The sequence below is a fragment of the Anguilla anguilla genome, chromosome 7 (genome assembly GCF_013347855.1).
Source record: "Anguilla anguilla isolate fAngAng1 chromosome 7, fAngAng1.pri, whole genome shotgun sequence".
Classification (NCBI taxonomy): domain Eukaryota; kingdom Metazoa; phylum Chordata; class Actinopteri; order Anguilliformes; family Anguillidae; genus Anguilla; species Anguilla anguilla.
Window position 1 is genome coordinate 50,249,998 of NC_049207.1, and position 22,184 is coordinate 50,272,181.

The following is a 22,184-nucleotide window of genomic DNA, read 5'->3' on the forward strand; positions in this document are numbered from 1 at the left end:
ATTCTTTCTGACCGTGTTCTGGTTTGTTCCATTTTTCTGTGGTTCTCCATCCCCAAAACGTGCATTTTCCATTTTCCTCACCCCTCTATTTCAGGTCTGTTGCTGAAATAACTGGCCCGTGATTTCATTTAGGAAAATATCGTTTTTATTCCCACATTAAAAAAAACAAAAAACTGCGCATTTACTTTACTGAGCAAAATAAACTGGCTTAAAGAGCGTCAGCATTTAAATGCGAGAGCCGACGAGGGAATTGAAATATCGCTTTTAATGTTTGTTGTCCCCCTGATATCGCTGTTCCTGAAGACGTTAAGCTGGAACGCTTTTGCCTTGGAGAAAAAATGCGTTCGTATTTTAATAAGTTTTCTCAGCCAATAAGTTTCTCATCCGAAAAGTTTGACGCAGTGTTTGGGGTTCTGAAAACCGCGGCACGATTTCTGCCTTTCCTGCCTTAAAAGGATTTTCAATTTAAAGGAACTGATATCAAGAGAGAGAGAGAGAGAGAGAGAGAGAGAGAGAGAGAACCATACAATCTTTAGATTTAATTTTGCTTTTCTGTCTTATTTTTCCCCCCATAAATTCACATCATCCGGCTGTAAGAATTTAGAATATGATTTTTGCATAGTGTTTCCGTGGCGACATCACCCACGTGAAGCGGTCTGTGATTATATTTCTACTCCCATTATGGCCTTCAGTTATAATGCCACCATTTTTTGTTGATGTCCTCGTTAAAGACCCTGCCTTGAAATAATAATTAGTAATTAGACTTGCCTGAGTTAGAGTGTGAATATTGGAATTTAGCACATTATGAGAATGATATTTCATGTGAGATTTTGTCTCAAGTGTGTTCTTCCTAGCTGTCATTCATTATTACCCACATTATTTATCAGTTGAAAACAAGCAGCCATTAATTTAACCAAATAAAAAAGCTGGTAAGTGTATCCTTACTCTTTGGTCTTTAACTGAATTGCACAGTTTCCTTCAATGATCTGTCATTAGGCAGTGACAGTAATGGATAGAGTCCTCCTTTTGAGGTAATTAGATTAAATTAAAATGCATGTCTTCTAGCAGCGATGTTCACAAACTGTAATTAAAATGAATTTGCTGAGAACAGAAAGGAAATGGAGAGGTGGTCTCTCTAGGACTGACTTGAAGGAGACTGCAAGTCCTAAACGAGGACAGCACAGTTTCCTTAGTTTCTTCTTCTTCTTTGTCACCATCGTCTTCTTAATGGTAGGAGTTGTATTAGTAATGGTAAGGGTGGTGGTGGTATTGGTAATGGTAGGAGTGGTATTAGTAATGGTCGGAGTGGTATTGATAGTGGCAGTAGCTGTATTAGTAATGGTAAGTATGGTTTTGGTAATGGTTGTACTGGTATTGGTAAAGGTGGTAGTGCCATGTGCAACCCCCCCCCCCCCCCCCCCCCCCCCCCCACATTCGCACACAACGCCAGGCTTACACTCCTGCTGCTACAACACGCACGGCACACAAGACTGAAGTTATAATGCCAGTGAGCGATGTCTGAGATTATCTGGGTGGTTAATTCCAAGTAATTGTGCAGCAGCCATGCACCGCTGCATCGCAACCTTTAATTGTGCTGCTCAGATGAACCTCTGTTCCTCTCCAGCTCTGCTCCGCAGTCTGGCTTCCCCATGTTTACTGACTCATAAAATGGACGACGTAGCATGAGCGTGCTCAAACAATGCGAAAGGTGGGGGTTTCCAGGAACCCCAAATCTGCTGTTCCTCTGCCAACCTGTGCACGTAACGCTGCCTCAGAACCTAGCCAAAGTTCTGCATTTTTCTTCACAGCTGCTGTGTAAGAGCAGTGAACCCACAGCAAACCCCAGCCGCATTTCTCACGAGCTGAAATGAAGAACGCGACAGTAAATCTGTGCTGTGAAATGATAATTATAATGGTGATGATAAACCAGATTGTGTTATTCTGGCTAATGGGCTCAAGCGTTATTGATGAACATTACTGATGAAGTGATATGATGTGGCAGTAAAATGTGAGCCGTCACATGGTGGAATTGAACTTGTATAAAAATGAAATATTCCTTTTGATCCCATTTAGTGGTTTGCTGACTATATAGACAATCTAATCAGTCTCTTTTAGGATTTAATATCCTGTACGCTACGGAAGAAGCTCTAATAAAGTTCAATAAAATGAAAGATAATGAGTATTGTTCTTTGTCGTGGTGGTGTTATCCAGGACGGCAGGCAGAAAATGTTTTTAAAGCGTTCTCTTTTATTGTCTGTAGATATTACTTTTTATTAATGCAGTGACTCGTGACAACTCCTCACACCTTCCCCTTATGCAATTTGGCTATTTTTTAAATTTATTTTTAGTAAAGTAACAAACTAACATAATTGTATTGACCATAAGAACAGCAGAATTGTCCTGATTATATCTATAATTCCAAATGCTTTATATTTTATGATCCTTCTGTTTTAGAGAGATTAAATTATTTTGCAGTTACAATGATAATGTCTGGGGAGACATGGAGTTTAGACATTATATTTTCAGTTGTAGGTTTGTACCCATGTGTCTATGCCATGGATGTAGAATTTGTGACCATCATACCTGCGCATTTTTTATTCTATTTTTAGTTATAATTACCACTGTACTGTATACAGGTATCATCAGTGTGTTATGAAGTATAGAGTTAAAAATGTGGTTATTTTAGCCTCTCTGTAGGCAGTTACACTCAACAGGCAACACCTCTTAGGATCCAACCCTGCTTATGTGAAACCTTTCATGGAAGCTGCTTAAGGCATTATGGATCTTATTTCATTCTGTGCATATGTATAATTATATTTGAAGGCATATTCAATTTTCACATATATACATGTAACTGATTGCGTTGGAAATATATGAGTTGGACAATATTCGTTTTTCCGGATAATTAAATTGAAATGGAGCTATAAACACACTCGTACGCAGACAGTTTATGTAATTAGACGATATGTCAAGTGAAAGAGATGGTCGTATGGGCCTCCCAGTCGGGTCTCCCATCCAGAATATTTACAAGTATGAAGATGCTGAGGTCAAATGGTCACTTAGTCGGGAAGATGGAGATTTCAATTATTTTCCTCCTTTTGCTGTGCTGAAGATTTTTTGAAAGTGATATTTTACAGTATGAGGTGGTTAGTGATGAGGTCCATATTCTTTCTCAACTAACAGCTGATTGAACAGTGGACTTTACCTTTTTTCAAGTCTTCTTCATGCATTTCGAAATGCAGCTTATGAACCATGTTTTGAACTCGTCTGAATTTGTCATTTTTGTTCATCTTGCTTTTTTGTTCCTGTAAGCCTTTTCTTTTTTTTCAGAATATAAATAACAAATACTTTTGGGGGAAAAAAGCACATCCAAATTTCACGTCGAGCTTAAAATAGGATGTTTTCCCCACGCACATGTGCGTATTTGTTTTGATTTTTTTTTTTCCGCTTTAATGATTCTCATATTTTGTGACAGCGGATAAAGAATCTATTTCCATTTCAAATTCCCTTCCCCTGGTGCATCTATAGACCGTGCTAAGGAAACGGCGTTACGTGCCTGTTCCCCAGGCCTGTTCCCCGGGCCTGTCGCTAGTTTACTCTGCTGTCTTAATGGAAGTAATCTAACCCATGCTGGGTTCCTTGACATTTTCGGGAATCAAATCATATCTCTTACTGAGCGAGCAGGTACTTGGAGAAAATGGGCAACCTTTTCCTCCATAATAATGATGTGAACACAGAAGGAAGAGAAATAAGAGGAGCGGATTGGGATGCGTGTCAGACTGAGGGCCCGCCTCTGAGGGACAGAAATGGCTGGAGTGGGTGCTGTGTGGGGTGGGAGTGGGAGGGGAGGGGGCGGGGCTGAGGGTATGAGGAGAGAGGAGGGGGCGGGGCTGGACATAAGAGCATGGAAGGGGCGGGGGTGCATTTATGATGAGAGAGAAGGGGTGGGGCTGAGTGTAAGGTGACAGGGAAGGGGGTGTAGCCGAATGTTTAATGAGAGAAAATGAGCAATGAGGGGGCAGGGCTAAGTTTAATGAGTGGAGGGGCGGGGCTGAGTGTTTGATGAGAGAGAAGGGGCGGGGTTGAGTGTTTGATGAGAGAGAAGGAGCGGGGCTGAGTGTTTGATCGCAGAGGGTGAGGGGCGGGGCTGAGTGTTTGATGAGAGAGGGGAAGGGGAGGGGCTGAGTGTTTGAAAGCAGAAGGTGAGGGGCGGGGCTGAGTGTTTGATGAGAGAGGGGAAGAGGAGGGGCCGGGGAGGCTCGTCCTCCCGCTGAGCGCGGCCGTCCGTTAGAGCGGGGCCCGACTTTCCCGCCAAGGGCACGGCTTTGCGCTCGTCATCACTTTCTCTCTCCCGCCGCCGCCCCCGCTCGCCCTTTCCGCTGACCTCAGGCGATTCCCGCCTCTGCCAATACGATCACAGCGTCTGCCAGTCCACACCACGCCGCGGCTTCCCATGGAAGGACCGAGCACCGGCTCACCTTCGCCCGCCTTCCCCCCCCCGCTCCTTACACTGAGTTGGGCTCTTTTTATACCAAAAACGAGAATTTAGGGCTGTCCTTACCGCATGTGGAGTGGTGAGTTTTGCAGTTTAGCGGACTTGGTGCTCGCTGAAGGCAGCCTGGGCCTCCAGCAGATCCTGAGCCCCCTCTGAGCCCAGAATGCACAGCGTGCCAGTGATGTCACTGGGGCTGCGTCGCCAAGTTCGCCTCGGTTGTGTTGGAGATGAAGGGGGTGAGGAGGGGGGGGTGAATCGCGGGGCTTCGAGCGAGACAGTTCCTGTTCCTTGCTCTGCACTTTATGCAAGTTCACCCTTTCCTTGTTTGGTTGTCCTAACACCTTCCGCAGACTTCCACGTGCGTACTGTATATCTCACACATCTCATTCTGTGTGAGAGCATTCAAGTTCAGTTTGTTAAACTTCTGTAATAAACCGGTTTGTTTTAGTGTGCGCTCTGAAGAAATACGGCCGTATGCATCATAAACAAGTCATGAAAGCCTCCATTCCGACACGAGAACTCAAATCAATGCGTCTTTCCACTTTTTTTATTTCTTTAGATTGCTTATCTCTAATGTTATTTTTTTCTGTTTATCGTCCTCGTGTTATTACCTGTTACCTTTTTCAGATTTTTTTTTATTATTTTTTTTTTTTCGAGATTTCATTAGACAATTTTATGCGGTAATGTTCCCCCTCTGAAGCGTTATCGTGACAGCCCGGTCAGGTGCCGCGGCGTGCGTCGTGATTGATTCGCGACGCGTCATTCCTTTGCTCGCTGCGTCGGGGGGGGGGGGGGAGGGATTTATTTATTTGTGGATGATAGACATCTTTATTAGCGGAATAGAATTGTTTAAACCCTTTAAGCACGCGTTTATCTGCGGCGCAGAGTATGGGCCTGGCCCCCCCCACCCCTCCCGGCGGCCCCTCGCCATTCATCACCGCGGCGACCGGGGGAGTCTGAGCGTTTGCCCTCTCTGTCGGCTTGAAGGGCGGGCTCTGACGGAGAGCGGGATAGCGGGATAGCGGGGGGGCTGATTCCCACCGGCGGGCTCTGTGAGGCCGACGCCCACCCGCGCGCGCGGCCCGCGTTCGCCGATACCGAATCGTTCCCTGTCAATCGCCCCGGGGCCGTCTGGGGCGGGGGGGTCCTTACCCCGCGCTGGGGGGCCCCTTACACACGACTTTGGTATTCCTCCCAAACCAGTTTTGGGAATTTTCACCTGAATTTTAACAAGTAGCTAATTGTTCTTAATTCCACGCCCTTAATGTCTATTGAGGGATTGATGTATCCTCTTAAGGTCACATTAGAGAAAGCTGTGAGCCATGAGATATACATGTCTTATATTCGCACTTTAGTACCTATAATCAGTCGGGACAACTAATGTTTTTATTTTCTAATAAAAATGTTTCCTTTAGAAAATGGGTTACCTTTTTTTTTACGCTTTGGAGAGCAGGTTTTTTTGGAATTTTGTTTTTTCCCTCAAAATTGACCACCCAAAGCTGCATTATGTTAATGAGTTTAAAAATGGAAGAACTTAAGCACATGATTTCAACTACTTTGATTTATCAAGCGATTGACTGTAATGCAAACCAGGTTACACGGGGAATTTGCAAACCACCGGACTCCTGGTGCAGGACGTCCCGTTCCCGCCATTTCTCCAGCGCCCCCCCCCCCCCCCTCGGCAGCCCCGGCGGACGCCCACCAGCGTTAATCATACGTCTGGTCTGAGGGGAAAGGTCGGGCTCTTGGCTGGCGGATGATGAGCGAGCTCGCGCCTCTCTCCTGGCGGTAATGGCGGTTGCGTTTGCTCTGGTCTGGGCCCGGCGGGGACGGCCGGTGCCATTAGGGTGACGGGAGAGCGATTCGCGGGGGCTGGGCGGGAACCCGCCGGACTGCCGCGTCCCCCCGTGGCGCGCGCCTCGTCTTTTAGGGACCTGAGTCCCTCTTCTCCACCGTGTGAAAGAAGGTTCCCCTTTGCTCCTTCTTTTGGAATGAAGCGCTGTGCTTTCTCACTGGCTAGTCATCCGAGCCTGGGTTCTGGGTTCTTTCTGCAATATACCACTTCCGTCACATTATGTTACAGGCATTTAGCAGACGCTCTTTTCCAGAGTGACTGATCCAGAAGTTTACATTGCATCCATTCATACAGCTGGATATATACTGAAGCAATGCAGGTGGAGTACCTTGCTGAAGTGTACAACGGCAGTGTCCTCCACAGGAATCAAACCTGTGACCTTTAGGTTACAAGACCAGTTCCTTACCCATTATACTACCGAGGGGGAAAGCTCAGGGGTCAGAAAGTAAACTCAGCCCACAGGGAAAAATAGGGGCTAACATGGTGAGGACTTCCTTATGATGGCTCCATATCCTGTTATGTGACATCTTTGACAAGTATTGGACAAGTTGGAAGTATTGAAGGAAAGCAGAAAAAAGAGACGTTTCTTGTTTCATTGTAAGTCGGGGGTCATTTTGCTGCTGTGTTCCGAGCATGTGTGAAGCACGTTTCCTGTTTTCTTTGTTATTGCTGTGTTGTGGGCTTAAGGGCAAACGGCAATGCGAGAGGATACGCCACATACATCTCTGACAGAAAATAAAGGACCTCTGTCCTGTCGCCTGTCTCTGGAACCACAAACAAATAGCCTTTAAGCCGTGTCAGAACAAACAAGTTTCTGCGAGTTCCCTCTCCGCGAACAGTCCAGCCGTACGGCAGACGCTAAAGGGCTAGCGGGGAATACGATAGCGGCTATTGGCTAATTGCTTGCATTCTGCATGTGAAATCTACCTAAAAATTCCCTGCTAGCGTCCTGAACCTCTTGACGGTATGTCATCAATTAGCTGTCAAATCACATAACGCGGTTTCATTTTGTTACGCACTTTTTTTTAAATAGTGTGTAACAAAAGAGGTCTGTAAGAAGCAGCCAATGTCAGCACTTAACCTTGACGTGCGTTCTGGGTTCAGTGGACTGGTGACTACTACAGCACTGGCATGTCTGCCTCATCCCCCCCCCCCCCCCCAAATGAATTATACATAAATTTGGATAGATGAATATGGACTTTCTGAATGGAGCCGCCAGCCCTGTGAAGTGCTGTGAGTGAAGTAGCGCAGCGCTAAAGAGACCGTGACTCCTACTGATCGTGGGCAGTGGAGGGATCGCGCCGCGCGGCTCTCTGCACTCACTGCCAGCGCCGTTGCGAGAGTCTGTTCTTTTAAAACGAGAAAAGCGTCTTTAGGCAGATTTGCAGAGCGTGAAGGACGCGAAATGCAAAAGCAAACTTGTTTGTCTACACACCACGGAAATGAAATTATCCAGGTGTTGTAACTGTGCACAGGCAAATACACTCCTGTGAAATGTATTTAGCATTATATATTTTTTACATTCCGCATATTTACAATATATTACATAATATATTTCATTTTGGTAAGGGGTATATGGTCCCATGGGGTGTGTGCTCGTTTAAAGCTTGAAGGACTGTAACTGGTGAAATAAACAGTGAGCCGAATAATTAATGAGTACTTTTAAGTAAAGAGGAATGCTCTGAGAGAGCAGTACTGGCTTTCTAACTGCTCCTTCTCCAGTTTATTTATATACTGCTAATTATTTCCGAGTGCATGATAGTGGCGCACATTTAGCTGCAATATATATGGTGTGACATTTAATTTAAATCATATATTCAGCATTATTTCTTTATTTGTTTGTTTTCGCAGACTGCAAGTCCACAGGAAATGTTCGAGCAGGGAAAAAAAACAGAGAAAAAAATCTGATTATTAATTCTCTTCTGACATTTCCCTCGGCAACTTAGAGGAGTTACACACAGCTGATAGCGTTAAGCTTCTTTGCTTTTTTAATTGAATATGGGCTTTGACCCAACATTCATATGATCTTGAAATTCTTATTCTCTCTTCGCCTCTCTTCTTAACTAGACTCTGGCTTTCTATCAGTCAGATATAAGAAGACACCGTGTGTACTGTGTACTGAGAACTGAGATGTGACTCCTCTGAAATCCCTCTCTCACTCCAGTGCGTGAAGCAGATCTGCTTTGCGTGCTTGGCTGCCAGTGTCTATTCCTGCTCTGGATGCCCTTAAGGGGATTGCTTACATGCTCTTAACTGATCTGTATTTAGAGCTTAATTGCCATTAACGCTGCGTTTCACACTCAGAGCAGCCCTGAGGGGAGGCTTGCTCTGGGGGCCGGAAGCAGAACTCAGAGTCTTGATATGGGGTGCACAACTCCGGTCCTGCAGGGCGAGTCTGGGTGACCCCAGGACAAGAAGGGCACCCTGGGTGAGGCCCCCGCACGACGGACCCAAAAGTTAGTGGGGCGGGGTCCTGCTGTCATGGCGACGGCGTTGTCTTTGGAAAATTCAAATGAGACTTTAGTTTTTTCAGATGTAACCCCTCCCCACGCGCACACACACACACACACATGCTTGAAAGCACCCACAGTGCTCTGTGGAAAATAATAACAGCGTTGAGATTTTTCTTGCGTCTCTCCTGACAAAAATGCTTTAATTACAGGGCTGTCTCCCCACCTCAGTCACTCGCTCCCCAGGAAGGCCCAGTCATCGTCTCCCCTGGAGATGTGCGTCAAGCTCGGCGGCCCTCTCCTTCTTCTTTCGCTTTATTTATTTATTTGTCCTCCTTTTGAAAAATAAAAAATAGAAGTCAGGGTGCGTTTTTAATTGCCGTCGGTATTTGAAGGTAGAAGTGAACGCTTTTTCCCAGAAGCTCTGAGATTAGCATATCGTCCGGGAAACAGGCCGCACTTTGGTAAACGGATTTACTTTGGTAAACGCTGTCGTTGTGTATGTAGATATAACCAAAAATCCGAAGTCCGTGCTCTAGAACTCTCCGTGCCCACGTGGGAACTCTGGTTTCCTCCCACAGTCCAAAAACATGCGGGCTAGGTAAATTGGAGAGTATGAATTGCCCCTAGCTTTGAGTGTGTGAGTGAATGGTGTGTGCGCCCTGCGATGTCCTGGCGTCCTGTCCAGGGTGTCTTCCTGCCTCTCACCCAATGCATTCTGGGATAGACTCCAAGCACCCCCCGTGACCCTGATTATGTGTAATGTGTAATGGATGGATGGATTGTTGTATCAGCATTAGAATGTTGGTATTTGTGATCGTATGCCTTAAATCACAAGCCTGTACACGCAAATGACCCCCAACATGGCTCCTCCCCCTGCCACTCGTTTGCCAATGCTTTCTTTTATTACCCGTTTATTCATCGTTTGGATGGACGCCTTGTTCTGTTCATTCTTCCTCCAGGGCTCCCCATTGGCTATCAAGCCTGAATTATTAATTCCTTAATTAGCAATTTAACACTTTATAGGAAACAGGGTTTTAATGGCTCTCAGGTGGACTGTAGAAATAGACTAAAGCATAACCAAATTATGGATGGGGATTCCTCATCTCTGTCCTTTATTGATTCAGATGAGACAAGACAGAAATGCTCTGGGCAACATACCATTACTGTTAACCAATATAAAGTAGGGCAAATGATCAGTGCAGTATCATTAGTTAACCAATTCTAAAGTAGACCTAGGATCGGTACAATATCATTACTGTCAACCATAGCTAAAGTAGACCTGGAGATCTTAGCTGTGATGTGTCTCCATTTCATGGAATAGTATACCAGAGAGAAAGGCTCAAGTCAAATGTTTGTCGTGTTGATGGAAAATATTATTGTCACTTCCCTGGAAAACCGGTGAAGTTCTGCAATGGCTGAAGAAGTTAGAATAGCATGCTCAAAATACTGACAAATTGTATTTTGAACAAAAAAAAAGTCCCATATTTCATCTGGTTATGATAGTATCCGTGGCATTATTATAATGAAACTGACATCATTTATTCCTCATTGATAAAAATTTGCCTCTCTCTATCTCTCTCTCTCTCTCGCATTTTTAAAAAAGCATTATAAATCCAGAGCTGCCGACACCATTATTGAAACACTTTAAATAAAAAAAAATAGTTTTCTTTATTGCGGCAGGGGAATGGCGTTTCGGAGAATGGGGCCGGGGAAATGGAGAGAGAGAGAGAGAGAGGGAGAGAGAGAGAGGCGTCAGCGTAAAGAGCTCTGATAACCGCCTCTCCCCCTCCTGCCTTATCGCCGCTTTCCTCCCGCCTTGCCGCTCGGCTTCTCGGTCACCGCCGCCGTTTCCGTCCGGCCCGGCCGCTCGGGTTTATCGGCGAAGGGTTCGGACCTGGACCTGGCTTTGAATGCGCTCTGCCAATCAATACGCCTTCCACAGGCCGTTCCTCAGGAGCAGCGGTAACCAATCCTGCTCCTGGAGATCTACCGTCCTGCAGGTTTTCACTCCAACCCAAAGAACAAGAACACCTCATTCCACAGCTAGAGATGGCTCTGAGCTGCTAATTAGTAGAATCAGGTGTGCCAAATTAGGGTTGAAATGAAAACCTACAGGTTGGTAGATCTCCAGGAACAGGGTTGGCTTCTAGTGTAGTGTAGGAGCAGGGGCGGGGGAGGAGGTGAGTGACGTAAAACACCTTTCTACCCCTCTTGCTTCTATTTTGGGTTGCTCCTCCAGAATGATTTGCCTGTGTGTGTCTGCGCGCGCATGTTTGTGTGTGTGTGTGTGTCCTGGGATCCCATCCAGAGAGGCAGTGCTCAGGGTGTTGCCAGCTTTGGCCGGACCGGGGAAGGGAGGCCCATATGGGCACGCTCTGCGCCCAGCGCCTGGGCTGCTTTACCCAGCGGGCAAGCGCCTGGCACGCACTTCCTGTCCTACGCTCCTCACACTTCCCCACGCGCTCACACACAGAGAGAGGAGGCCGCGTCACACGCAAACGAAAATGCTCCCCTGCTGATTACAGCGTGCCAAAATCTCCTGGAGGAATCTCTTGGAGAAATCTCCTGGAGGAATCTCTTGGAGAAATCTCCTGGAGGAATCTCTTGGAGAAATCTCCTGGAGGAATCTCTTGGAGAAATCTCCTGCCAGTTTGGAGAAATCTCTTTCTGAAGGCCTGCCACGGTTTCTCCTCTTTTGTTTTTTCCCTCTTTTTCCGTTAGAGAGAGGGCAAACGGAAGTGAGTAAATGCTTTCGGCTCTCAGAATCCAGTCTTGGGGGAGTCATAAGGGTCCATCCTGACGGATTTTGGTGTGTTTGAATATTTAAGTGATTCGTTTAAGTCGTTTAAATTGACTAGCTGAGCAGTCCACACACTTTGTTCAAAAGGCCTAAATCGCCTGCCAGTTATAAGGAAACAAACCCACGGAAACCTGCTGAGGCTGTGTCCCTCTGGGACTTGACTAATCCCTGGTTTAGAAGCTGTATAGCTGTTTTGAGATTCTATGTACGCGGTATTAAAATCCTTTTTAACAAACAAAAACTGGAAATTTGAAAAAGATAATACCGGACTTTTGTCAATAACTGTGAAATTTAAAATTCAGGAAACAACTGGGTAATTTATCGCACAAGTGCGGAAGGCGCGGAGTTCTACGTGTTTCATCACGTTTCGATGGGAGAGGGCTTGCGGCGAGCCAGTTGTTTTATGATTATCTATCCGTGTACCGCAAGGCGGTTAGCTCCCATTGGCCACGGAGTTTAATGATCAGCCGCGTTCTCCACCTGACAGAGCTTGTTCAGCCCAGCGTCTCTGACGGGGCTCAGGCCGTTTGTCTGCTTTAGCTGCACAGCCAGAACGTGTGGTGTGCACCCATCTGTAACCATGGCTAGAGACTGACCAATCAGCTCCCTGCACGAGCCGGGATTACAGGGCGCATGCCGTCCCACGGTCTTGGTCAAAATGGGTAGAAACCCATTAATATGTAATGGTTTATATTATATAAGTATATAAGTAAAGTTTTTGTTGGATGGCAGAAGCTTGAAAATAACAACTCTAGAGCTGTGCATTTACATATGGTGAGTTCAAAGCCGGGATGGCAATAGACCACTGTTAAAATAAGGTAAAATAACTTCTCCCAAGTTTTTAATTTACTGCTTCGTGCATTGTTTTCAACCTGTGCCTGGAACTTAGCAAAATTAACACATCGAATATCTACTCATCTTTCTACACAATGCACAGTCCTCCTCCCACTTTCTAACACATATGCTTTATAGATTAATTGTCCAAGTCAGTCAAAAGTTCCTTTAAGCTTCCATTCTGGGTTTTTCTATTACGTACAGGTGGGTTGATAAAAGGTTTTGAAGAAATCCTTGGTCACTTTTTCTCTTTTTTAAAACATTTTTCAAATACGTTCTCATTACCTGCTATCTGTGCGCAGTTATTATTTATTAATATATATATTTTTTAAATAAACAGGAGATAAATGGAATCCCATCTCGCCGTGCGTGGGCCCGGTCCTGGAGCTCCTGATAATGAACGCAATTAAGGCTCCGCAGCGTAAACAGGCGGCTTAGGGAAGAATAATATTAGTGTTTTAAGGAGAAAGTCGCAGATAGGAGGGCGGCACCGTAAAGACGGTTTCTCGACTGAAGTGGCGAACTGTGAGTCCGCGGGGCCGGCGGTTTGGCGGAGTTGGGAAAGTTCGAACGCGCGCTCGCCGCTCTCGGTGGAAAGGAAACGGCGACTCTTTTCATCCGTTGTTGTCCGGCTGAATGTTGATGGGGCCGTTTCAGTCATCGCCTCTGTGGTTTATACGGACGGGTGTGCGCCCAATGTGTGGCAGTGGCACAGACTTTTCACACGTGATTCCTACGAAGTTCGAGATAAGCCACAGGTAATTTGGGAAAGAAAAACTAATTATGGAAACAAAAAATGTGTGTGTGTTTGTGAGCTATTTGATAGACTTTATTTAGTTGTTTTTGAAAATATCGTCCTGCTATGTTCAAATTTGTATTCTGGGAAGAGGGCGTTGTGTTTTTTTTAAGCAGAAATTGACAGGTGGAAGGCGAGAGTGTACAGTGCATGTATATGTAGCAAGAGGAGGACCCGGAGGCAAAGACAGCAACCTGCTCCAGATGTAAAGGCAGAATATTCAAACGTCTTATTTTGTGACAATTTGTTGCCGCTTTTGTTGTGTCACGTTGAAGGAAAAGTGCGTTCTGGGTAATGATGATGGAGTGATTCGTTCACCCATAACCTTTACCAAACTTTGCTTCCCTTCATTTTTGAAGATACTGTAGCACACAACTCTTAATTTGATTAACCTCCTAACAGATCTTAGGGAAAAAGATAAAAAGGATTTCGCTGTGGTTGTTAAAAAAAGATGCTAAAAAGCACTGATGTTATGCAGTGCTCGGGATGGTGATTTTTGATCATGCTGTGCGTTTGAGCCACGCGGGTGCCATGACAGCTCAGACGTCTTCCTTATTCTGCATCTTTAAAAGCGGCTCATCTCAGGGCCTCGGCCGTGTCGCTTAATCATCGTTAAAGCTGCCGATTTCCTGAGCGTGCCTGAGGGGGTTCCGTGACCTCTGACCCCCGAGCTGGGGCCAGGGGTAGCGGGTCGGGCTGGACCTGGCCTGACGGGCCCGGTCTGTCTGGGCTAACAGGACTCCCCGCTCCGCCAGTCCGTTCCCCAGAGCTTTAAAGCGAGTCCCAGCCTCTCGCTGGTTATTAGCGGCTAATGCTACATGCTTCCTGAGCCCAGCCCAGACCAGCTGTCTTTCCAGTGGCCTTAATTAGCCCAGTCTCATGATTAATCAAAAAAAGAGAGAGAAATGAAGTTCATAAGAGATATCTCAAAGGAGCAGGGCTGAGGGGAGTCTGTGTGTGTGTGTGTGCATGTGTCTGTGTGTGTGTCTGTGTGTGTGCGTATGTGTGTTTGTTTGTGCGTGTGTGTGTGTGTGTGTGTCCGTGAGTGTGTGGGCCTGCGTGTGTGTGTGGGTTTGTGTGTGAGTGTGTGTTTGCGTGTGTGTGTGTATTTGCATTTGTGTGTGTATGTGCGCGAGAGTGTGTGTGTGTCTGCGAGTGTGTGTTTGCATGTGTGTGTATGCATTTGTGTGAGTGTGTGTGGGCCTGCGTGTGTGTGTGTGTGTGTGGGTCTGTGTGTGAGTGTGTGTTTGCGTGTGTGTGTATTTGCATTTGTGTGTGTGTGTGTGTGTGTGTCTGTGAGTGTGTATATGCATTTGTGTGTGTGTATGTGTATGTGCGTGAGGGTGTGTGTGTGTGTGTGTGTGAGCGTGTGTGTGTATGCATTTGTGTGAGTGTGTGTGTATTGAGAGCGCAGGTCAGTCCGCGTGTCACTGAAGCAGCGCGGGGAGAATCACTCCTCGTTTAGCGGGACTGAGGCTCCGCCCCTTTGCATCAGGAAGCGATGATTGGTGCTGATGAGTTATGAGCGTGCTCCTGAGCTCCGGCCGCCGCCGAATCCCGCCGCACGCGCGCGCGGGGCCTTATTAAAAGGAGACGGGCCACCGGGGGGCCGCGGGGGGGGGCGGCGGGGGCGGCGGGGGGGCCGGCGGGGGCCGCGGGAGGAGGCGGCGTGGAGCCGCCGTAAATCAGCGGAGGAGAGAGAGAGGGCTCTTCAGAGCGACAGCGGGGAGCGATTCATGGACCCGCTCCGGCACCGCTCTAATCAGGAGGGGGAACAGCGGGGGGAACAGGAGCACAGGGGGAACAGGAGCACAGGGGGAACAGGAGCGCAGGGTGGGCAGGAGCACCAGGAGAACAGGAGCGCAGTGGGAACAGGAGCGCAGGGAGAACAGGAGCGCAAGGAGAAGAGGAGCGCAAGGAGAAGAGGAGCGCAAGGAGAAGAGGAGCGCAGGATTAACAGGAGCACAGGATGAACAGGAGCACAAGGAGAACAGGAGTGAACAATAACGCCAAAAAAGTTACTCTTTACAAGAGAGCAAAGTGACGCCCAAGATCATTTCTGCTTTGGGGACTGCACCCCCTCCCCCCCGCCCCGCCCCCTGGTACGGTTAGGCACGATGGCGCTCGCTGGCATCTCTCCGCTGCATGGCAATGAGCGAAGGCTAAATAAAAGCCATATTAATGGGCGGGGAAAACAATCAAATGGCGGTAAAGGAGGCCTTTTGGGAGCGGCGGCGTGGGGGCTGTCTGTCAGTCAGACGCGACGCTCATTTCCGCGCTCCGTTTGGCAGCCCGCCCCTCTCTCTCTCTCTCTCTCCCCATCTCCTGCTCGGCCGTGTGTGTGTGTGTGCATGTGTGTGCATGTGTGTGTACATGTGCATACGTATGTGTGTATGTGTACGTGTATGTCTGCATACGTGTTTGTGTAGGCGTGTCTGTGTGTACATGTGTGTACGTGTAGGTGTGTGTGCCGGTGTGTGTACATGTGTGTACGCGTGTGTAAATGTGTGTAGGTGTGTGTGTCGGTGTGTGTACATGTGTGTACATGTATGTCAGTGTGCGCGTGTGTACGCGTGTGTGCTTGCTTGTGCATGTTTATGTGCATGTGAGTGAGCGCACACTGTTTCCCACGCAGAGGAGAATGTGCTCTGCACTGGCTGCTCTGTTTTCCTCCTCCAGGATAATCCTGTTGCCGGGACTCGGGCATGTTAATTGCACCCGTCAATCACGCCGGTCTTCCCGCTGTTTGTAGCTAGCAGCTCCTGTCCGCGTCTCGACACCCACTCTGAACACAGCTTACCTCCACAGCGACGCCTCACACTGCACTGACAAGGCAAGACAGTGCCTCAGAAATGAGGTGATTCAGCCTTCCCGAGAATAGCTCCCCGTTACTGTGATTTCTCTGTCACCAGAGATGCGCTGCTTTGTTGTGTTGGAGCCCACAATAGCTTGATAGCACGTTAGCACGTTAGCGCCAAACTCGTGTTCGCTCATTTGCGTCTCTGCCATTATTGCGGCTCTTAGCATTAAGCTTCTCCAATAAATCACATTTTATTTATTACACTGTTATTACATTTTATATGTCTTTACCTGATGGTTTAGTTATGCTACTTCAGTCTGTCATTTACTTATTCATCATATTTAACATTGAGCTTATGCGTGATCCCCCTGAATGTGTTGATAACGAGATAGTAAAGATGCATATGTAGGCCTTTTTTATTCTGATGTAGAAGTGTTTGATTTCTCTGGAGAAGGAACCTTTTAGTCTGTAATGAGTGTAGCCCGGGCAGTGTTTGCCTGTTTGTTTCACGAATGACTGCATTTTCCTTTTGTCGAGATGTAATTTTTTCATTCTGTTCATGGTTTTTTTTATAACCCTGCCGTCAAGCACAAATCCTCTCCTGACAGTCTCCGAGACTGTGTGCAAAGCAACCTTTTTTATTTTTTTGTTTCCACAACAAGAGGGCAGTGTTGTCCTTTCTTTTTTTTATCCTGTTGCAGGATAAGACGCTGTTCGGGCTCTATTGTCTCTGAATGCACATTCGTGATAACTGAGGAGTTGATTTACTTGCAGACACAGTGAGTGAGACAGTGTTTGGGCATAAGTGAATTAGCACCTGATTTGGGGAAGAGCACCTGTGTGTTGGGGAGGCTAGCTGAACGCAGTGCGGAGGGAAAAAGGAGGCTGATTTGGTGCTCTGTGAGTGCCCCGCCCTCTTCCTACCTTCCAAAAAACCTGTGGTCCTGCAGGACCTATCCGAAACGTTCTCCCTCATGGAAAAGCCCGGGACAGAGTCGCTTTGAGTGTCCAAGCACAGGGCTGATGCAGTACTGGGTAATCTCGGGACTGCAGGTTTAAAAAAGGAGCCTAGATTGGGTTTGAATGGTCTGTTATAGTCATTATGCATTCTTGTGTTCTTATGCATGCTGTTAAATGCTCCGTTGTTATGCTAGGTAAAGGCATGCAGTGGCGGCAGAGATCCTCGAGGTGCACACTTTGGCACAGGCCTTGGCACAGTGTTGGATGCTCTCCAGCCGAGTGCAAACCTGGAGATAATCTTAGGTCCTGTAGGTTTTCATTTTAACCCTGATTTGGCACACCTGACTCGGCTAATTAGCAGCCGAAGGAGATCTCTAGCTGTTGAATGGGGTGGGATTTGTTATGGTTGGAGTGAAAGCCTAAAGGATGGATCTCCAGGAACAGGCCTGGTTACCACCGCTCTAGCCTGCAGGTGAAAGGTGAGCCGTAGGTGGGCTGAACGTCCTGTTATCATGACTTCTCATGTTCTTGTGCCCCATGTCCCCTGGAAGGCCAGGAGTAGGCCAGGAATGGTCGCTGGGCTCCGGCCGTTTCTGGGACGATGTGTGGGCGTGGCCGGAGCGCTTCACGGCGTTCGCGGGGGATCTGGGAGGAGTCGGAACGCCGGGGCGACTGGTTTTCCCCGCCTCCGAACCGATGGCGGCAGTGCTTCTCTAAGACAGCACGATAAGCGCGGTGTGAACCTGGGGCGTTTATTCTACACGCGTAGCGCGTAGCTCTTTCTGACATCATGTGGCTTTGGAGGGTAAATAATCCCTCCAGCCATGAAAAAGGCATGATTGAGAAAATCTGTGGCGGCTTAACAGCTTGTTAAAGTTCTGGGGTCGCAGCTGCGTTTTGGAAGGAAAACCAGCATACGCAGGGGGGGCCCTGGACCCATGTTGGGGGACCACTGCTCTGAGAGGGGAACCTGTGGATCGCTGGTCCTGTCGTTCTCGATCTCGGCACCCTAATCCAAGCAGGAACGGGACTCAGGCTAAACTGCACAAAACCATAATTTGATTCTTCATTTTGTTTAAAGACCCGCCCCACTGAAAAGTTTATTTTGTTTTATTTTTTGATCAAATGTGGTGTAGGTAGGATGAAAACCGCAGTACAGCTCAACCACGTACAGCTCGCAGCTGGCGAAGAAAACTAAAATTTTATAATGCCGACGGAATGGAATAAGGAATGTGTGTTCCTGCACGTTGACCTCAATGTTCGATTTTCACATTTATGTTAAACACACTCCCACGCGCGAAGACGTTCAGCGTAAACAGCGGGGTGTCGGAGGCTGAAGGTGCATAAGTGAAAAATGTTATACATTCAGTAATTTATTGACTCGAAAACAAGGTAAATAGCTGCACTGGCAGACCAGGGAATGACGGTGGAGAATGTCTCACCATGAGAAGATCAGCTGCTTGGCAGGCAGTGTGTAATGTGTGAGCATCGCTGATTAAAATGTGCAAATATAGAAAGTACAGTTGATATTGGCTACATCTGCATCTTCATTTACTGCTTGCGTGTGGAAGAGTTTCACGAGGACGGTTTCACAGAGAATAAATTCAAATATTTAAGCTGAGCAGTTATTTCCTTATATAAGTCATTTAGTTTGTTCCAATATGCTATAAAGTAGACATTTTATGTGAAGCATCTTAAACATAGGACTGGCTTCTGTTTTGTTTACTTGATTTTTTTCCCCCTGAGTGTTCTCTTTGAAAATAACTTCAAGCACAGAAACATATTAATATGATTTTGTGGAATAGTCTGTGTCTGTGTCTGTGTCAGCAATGATGTCACCCCCCCCCCCCCCCCAATGACTGCAGCCTTGTAGAAGAAAGTTCACAGTCCAGACAGGCTCCAGGTCAACCTTGCCTTTGTGTCGCTGGAACAAGCCGCAAATTTTTTCTGCAAACCTGCTAATTTCTGACCAGTGAGACCGAAGCTTCCCTCGCGCGTCACGGCAACCGTCGTTACGGAGATGTTCGGCAGCCTCGCTTTGATATGCCGGGGAATGAGGCGTCGTGTCGCGCGTGTCGCGGTATCAAAGTCGCGCGGGTTCCCCTGAGGGAAGCAGCTGCCATGCGTGAATATTTAACGAGCCCCCGAATCTTTCACCACCTCCACCCCCCCCCAATAAAGCTGAGGTAGCCTTAAAAAGAAGGTAGTCCGATAAAACCCGCAGGTCTCCCCTGCTCTCAACTACAGTCACGGCACTGCTACTAAGGTTAAGGGCTGTCACTTAATTGCTTTCTGGGTTTCAGACTATCTGTGTACCCGATTAGGAAATCATTTTTTGTATCCATGGCGAAATTCTTTTCATTATTTTGGTGTAGAAGCTTCGAACCTCGTTTGGTACAGAGAAGAAGGAGGTCTTGCTGTTTTTGTTACTGGGGTACCCTGCAGTAATGGGAATCAAAGAGACCCTGGATGGTTTAATGATTGCTTTTCTGTCTGACACCAAATCCATGTGAAATATAAATGATACCTGCATACGGAACATCATTTATAACGGGAATCTCTTGCTCTTTGTCAATCAATAGCCGTATCTTTCATAGACAACAGATTTTTCCTGGAGGATGGAGTGAGGTCTATTTGTCTTGTGCTTTCATGATTCTGAGTGATGCCTTCCACCGATGCGAGCACTCACGCACACACAAACACACAGACGAGCGAACACACACACACATGCATAAGTATGCGCACATAAAAACATAGTCAAACACGCACACGGATGCACTGACGTACACATGCACACACGCACACGCACACGCACAAACACACACACACATACAAACACACACACACATACAAACTGCCACTGTCAATTCAGCCAATCAAATACCACTTTGCCATCAGTAGGCTACACCCTTCACTAGTTCAATAGGAGTACATGTCCCCCCATTGAATGAGTGGAGGGGTGGTCTACTGATGGAAAACTGGATATTTTTAATGTTACTTCCAGACAAATCATATCATAACCTTGAACAGAAGGCATTGATTATGGAGTATGACTAGAGTAAGCTACTTTATAAGCTACTGATTGTGCTACAACATGGCAACCTGGTTAACAGGTCTGCAGAGTGTTCTCTTTATACACGCCTGCCAGCAGAAGGAGAATCCCCCCCTTTTTTGCGGACTCGTCTCACCGGTGACACAGAGAAGGTTCTGTCCCCAGCCCTGAAGCCTGGCTAACAGGGCCCGGCCTGCAATCCGTCAAGCGCCGGGCCCGGCCGTTATCGATCCGCCAGGCAGACGGCGGGAGAGGGGGCGCGCGGCTGCACGTGTCACGCCTGGCCACCGGCGGGCTTGGGTTCCGGTTCCATGAATACTGATGACAGAAGTTTCGCCGCTCGACCCCGGGACACCGGCCCGCTACGTTACAGGACGCGCAAACGGCCACGCTGTGGTGTTTAAGCACCCCCCCTCCCCCCTCCCGTGTTGGGCTGACCCACTAGGGGGGTGGGCGGGGTAAGTAACGGGGTGCTATGCTGGGGCGTTTAGGTGTGCTGTTTGTTAATAGAACACCCGTGGCCAGGTTTGCAGGCGCTGAATGGGAATCTTACGTATCCCACAATGCCGTGCTCTGCTCCCGCTCTCTCCGCGCTTTGATCAGGCTGCGGTGTGTGTGTCTGTCTGCCTCTGGGTTCCGAGGGGCCTCAGGACCCCGCCCACGCGGCCCCCGCTTCAACTTTAATTGACAGTCCCTGTCCTACAGCTCTACTGCCACAAATCGGCAGAGTGAGGTGTGTGTGTGTCTGTGTGTGAACGTGTGTGTACATGTGTGTGTGTCTGCGTGCGTTTGTGTGTGCGCCTCTGTATGTGTGTGTCTCTGTGTTTGTGTGTGTCTGCGTCCGTGTGCATACGTGCATCTGTGTGTGTGTGTTTGTGTGCCTGTGCGTGAAAGTGATGAAAAGATGGCCTCCTGGCTTTTGTCCCCAGTCACACAGCTCTCCTGCGCTTAGGTTATATTTGGTGGCTGCGGCACGCTTCGGTTCAGCCAAGTTCAAGGAGCTGCTGCTTTCCATATGAAACACGGGATGGCGTGTGATTCTGTAGCGCAGGGGGGTGAGCGAGTCCCGGGCTTCCACTGTGAACAGACACGCGTGTGAACCGCCACGCGTGTGACCCGGCACGCGTGTGACCCGCAAACCCAAAGCTGAGCTGCCCAAAGTTCCTAACACCGGGAGTGCCAGAGCCCTTCCCTCTCTGACATTCTCTGATCTGTTTTCCCTCTCGTGCTCCCACACTCCACTCTTTCCCTAAAGTTTAATTTAAAGGGTGTCAAAAGGAGAGTATTTTATGGCTTTTTCCTCCTTCAATCGACAGCTGCTGCAGTTCATATCGCTGCCAGAGTCCTCGGATAAAATATTTCGGCAAATATCTTTCTTGACAGTCGATAGATCAAAGGACTGTTGGTGTATAAGAGGACTGTGTGACCCCCCCCCCCCCCCCCCTCCGCTCTCTCTCACCTCTGTTTGTGTTTTTCTCCCCTGTTTTTTTTTTTGTCTTTTGAGTGAGCGTTTGGTCACCCCGTATTAGTCATAGCTGTCCAATACTGGACAGTGTTTTTTTTCTTTTTCTTTTTTTTTTTTGTTCCTTTTGTTTTTCCCTCCTTTTCCTCAGCTTTCCAGTTCTTATCGCCCTGAGCACTCTCCCTCGTTCAGGCCTTTGAAAGGGGGCGCAAATGGGCTCGGAATTCTTAACGCGGCTCTATCGACTTACTGTGACCATGGTGTGTATGAGTAAATGTTTAAGGAGGCGCTTTTTGGGGAAACACGCACACCCCCCCACACCCCCCCACACCCCCCGCTCGCCCCGTCTGTCATTTCACACGGGAGGTACCGCGCGTCTTCCTCGCTCCGACGCACGGGGGCCATTTTGTGAGCGGCGTAAATGGTTCTCTCAGCGCCGCGGCGAAGCGGCGGACGGTGACAGACGCCGGCTGATCTGCAGCGTCAGTCCTGCAGAGCTTTCCGCTAAAACAGGGGGGATGCTTTCAGGCCTCAGCGAGATTACCGCGAAGCGAGACTCGCTTTGAAAAGGACCGCGGTGACGCGCTTAGACAGAACGATAACTCTCTGCTTAACTCCTTTATAAACGCTACATAGCACTGTCATAAGCTTGGGATTGATATATATAGAGATTCAAT

The 22,184-nt window shown here is 47.7% G+C and overlaps 1 protein-coding gene across 5 annotated transcripts in view; it reads left to right on the forward strand.

The window, feature by feature from the left end:
• Positions 1-22,184, forward strand: part of LOC118231574 (lysine-specific demethylase 4C-like) — a 133,016-nt gene that overhangs the window by 37,266 nt on the left and 73,566 nt on the right. The window contains exon 9 of one of the 5 annotated variants that reach the window (XM_035425508.1): positions 1,809-1,886. The exons of the other annotated variants lie outside the window; for them this stretch is intronic. Coding sequence (XP_035281399.1) covers positions 1,809-1,871 — 63 coding nt within the window. The 3' untranslated portion in view covers positions 1,872-1,886. Of the gene's footprint in view, positions 1-1,808; positions 1,887-22,184 lie in introns of those variants that run through there. 5 annotated transcript variants of the gene reach the window in all.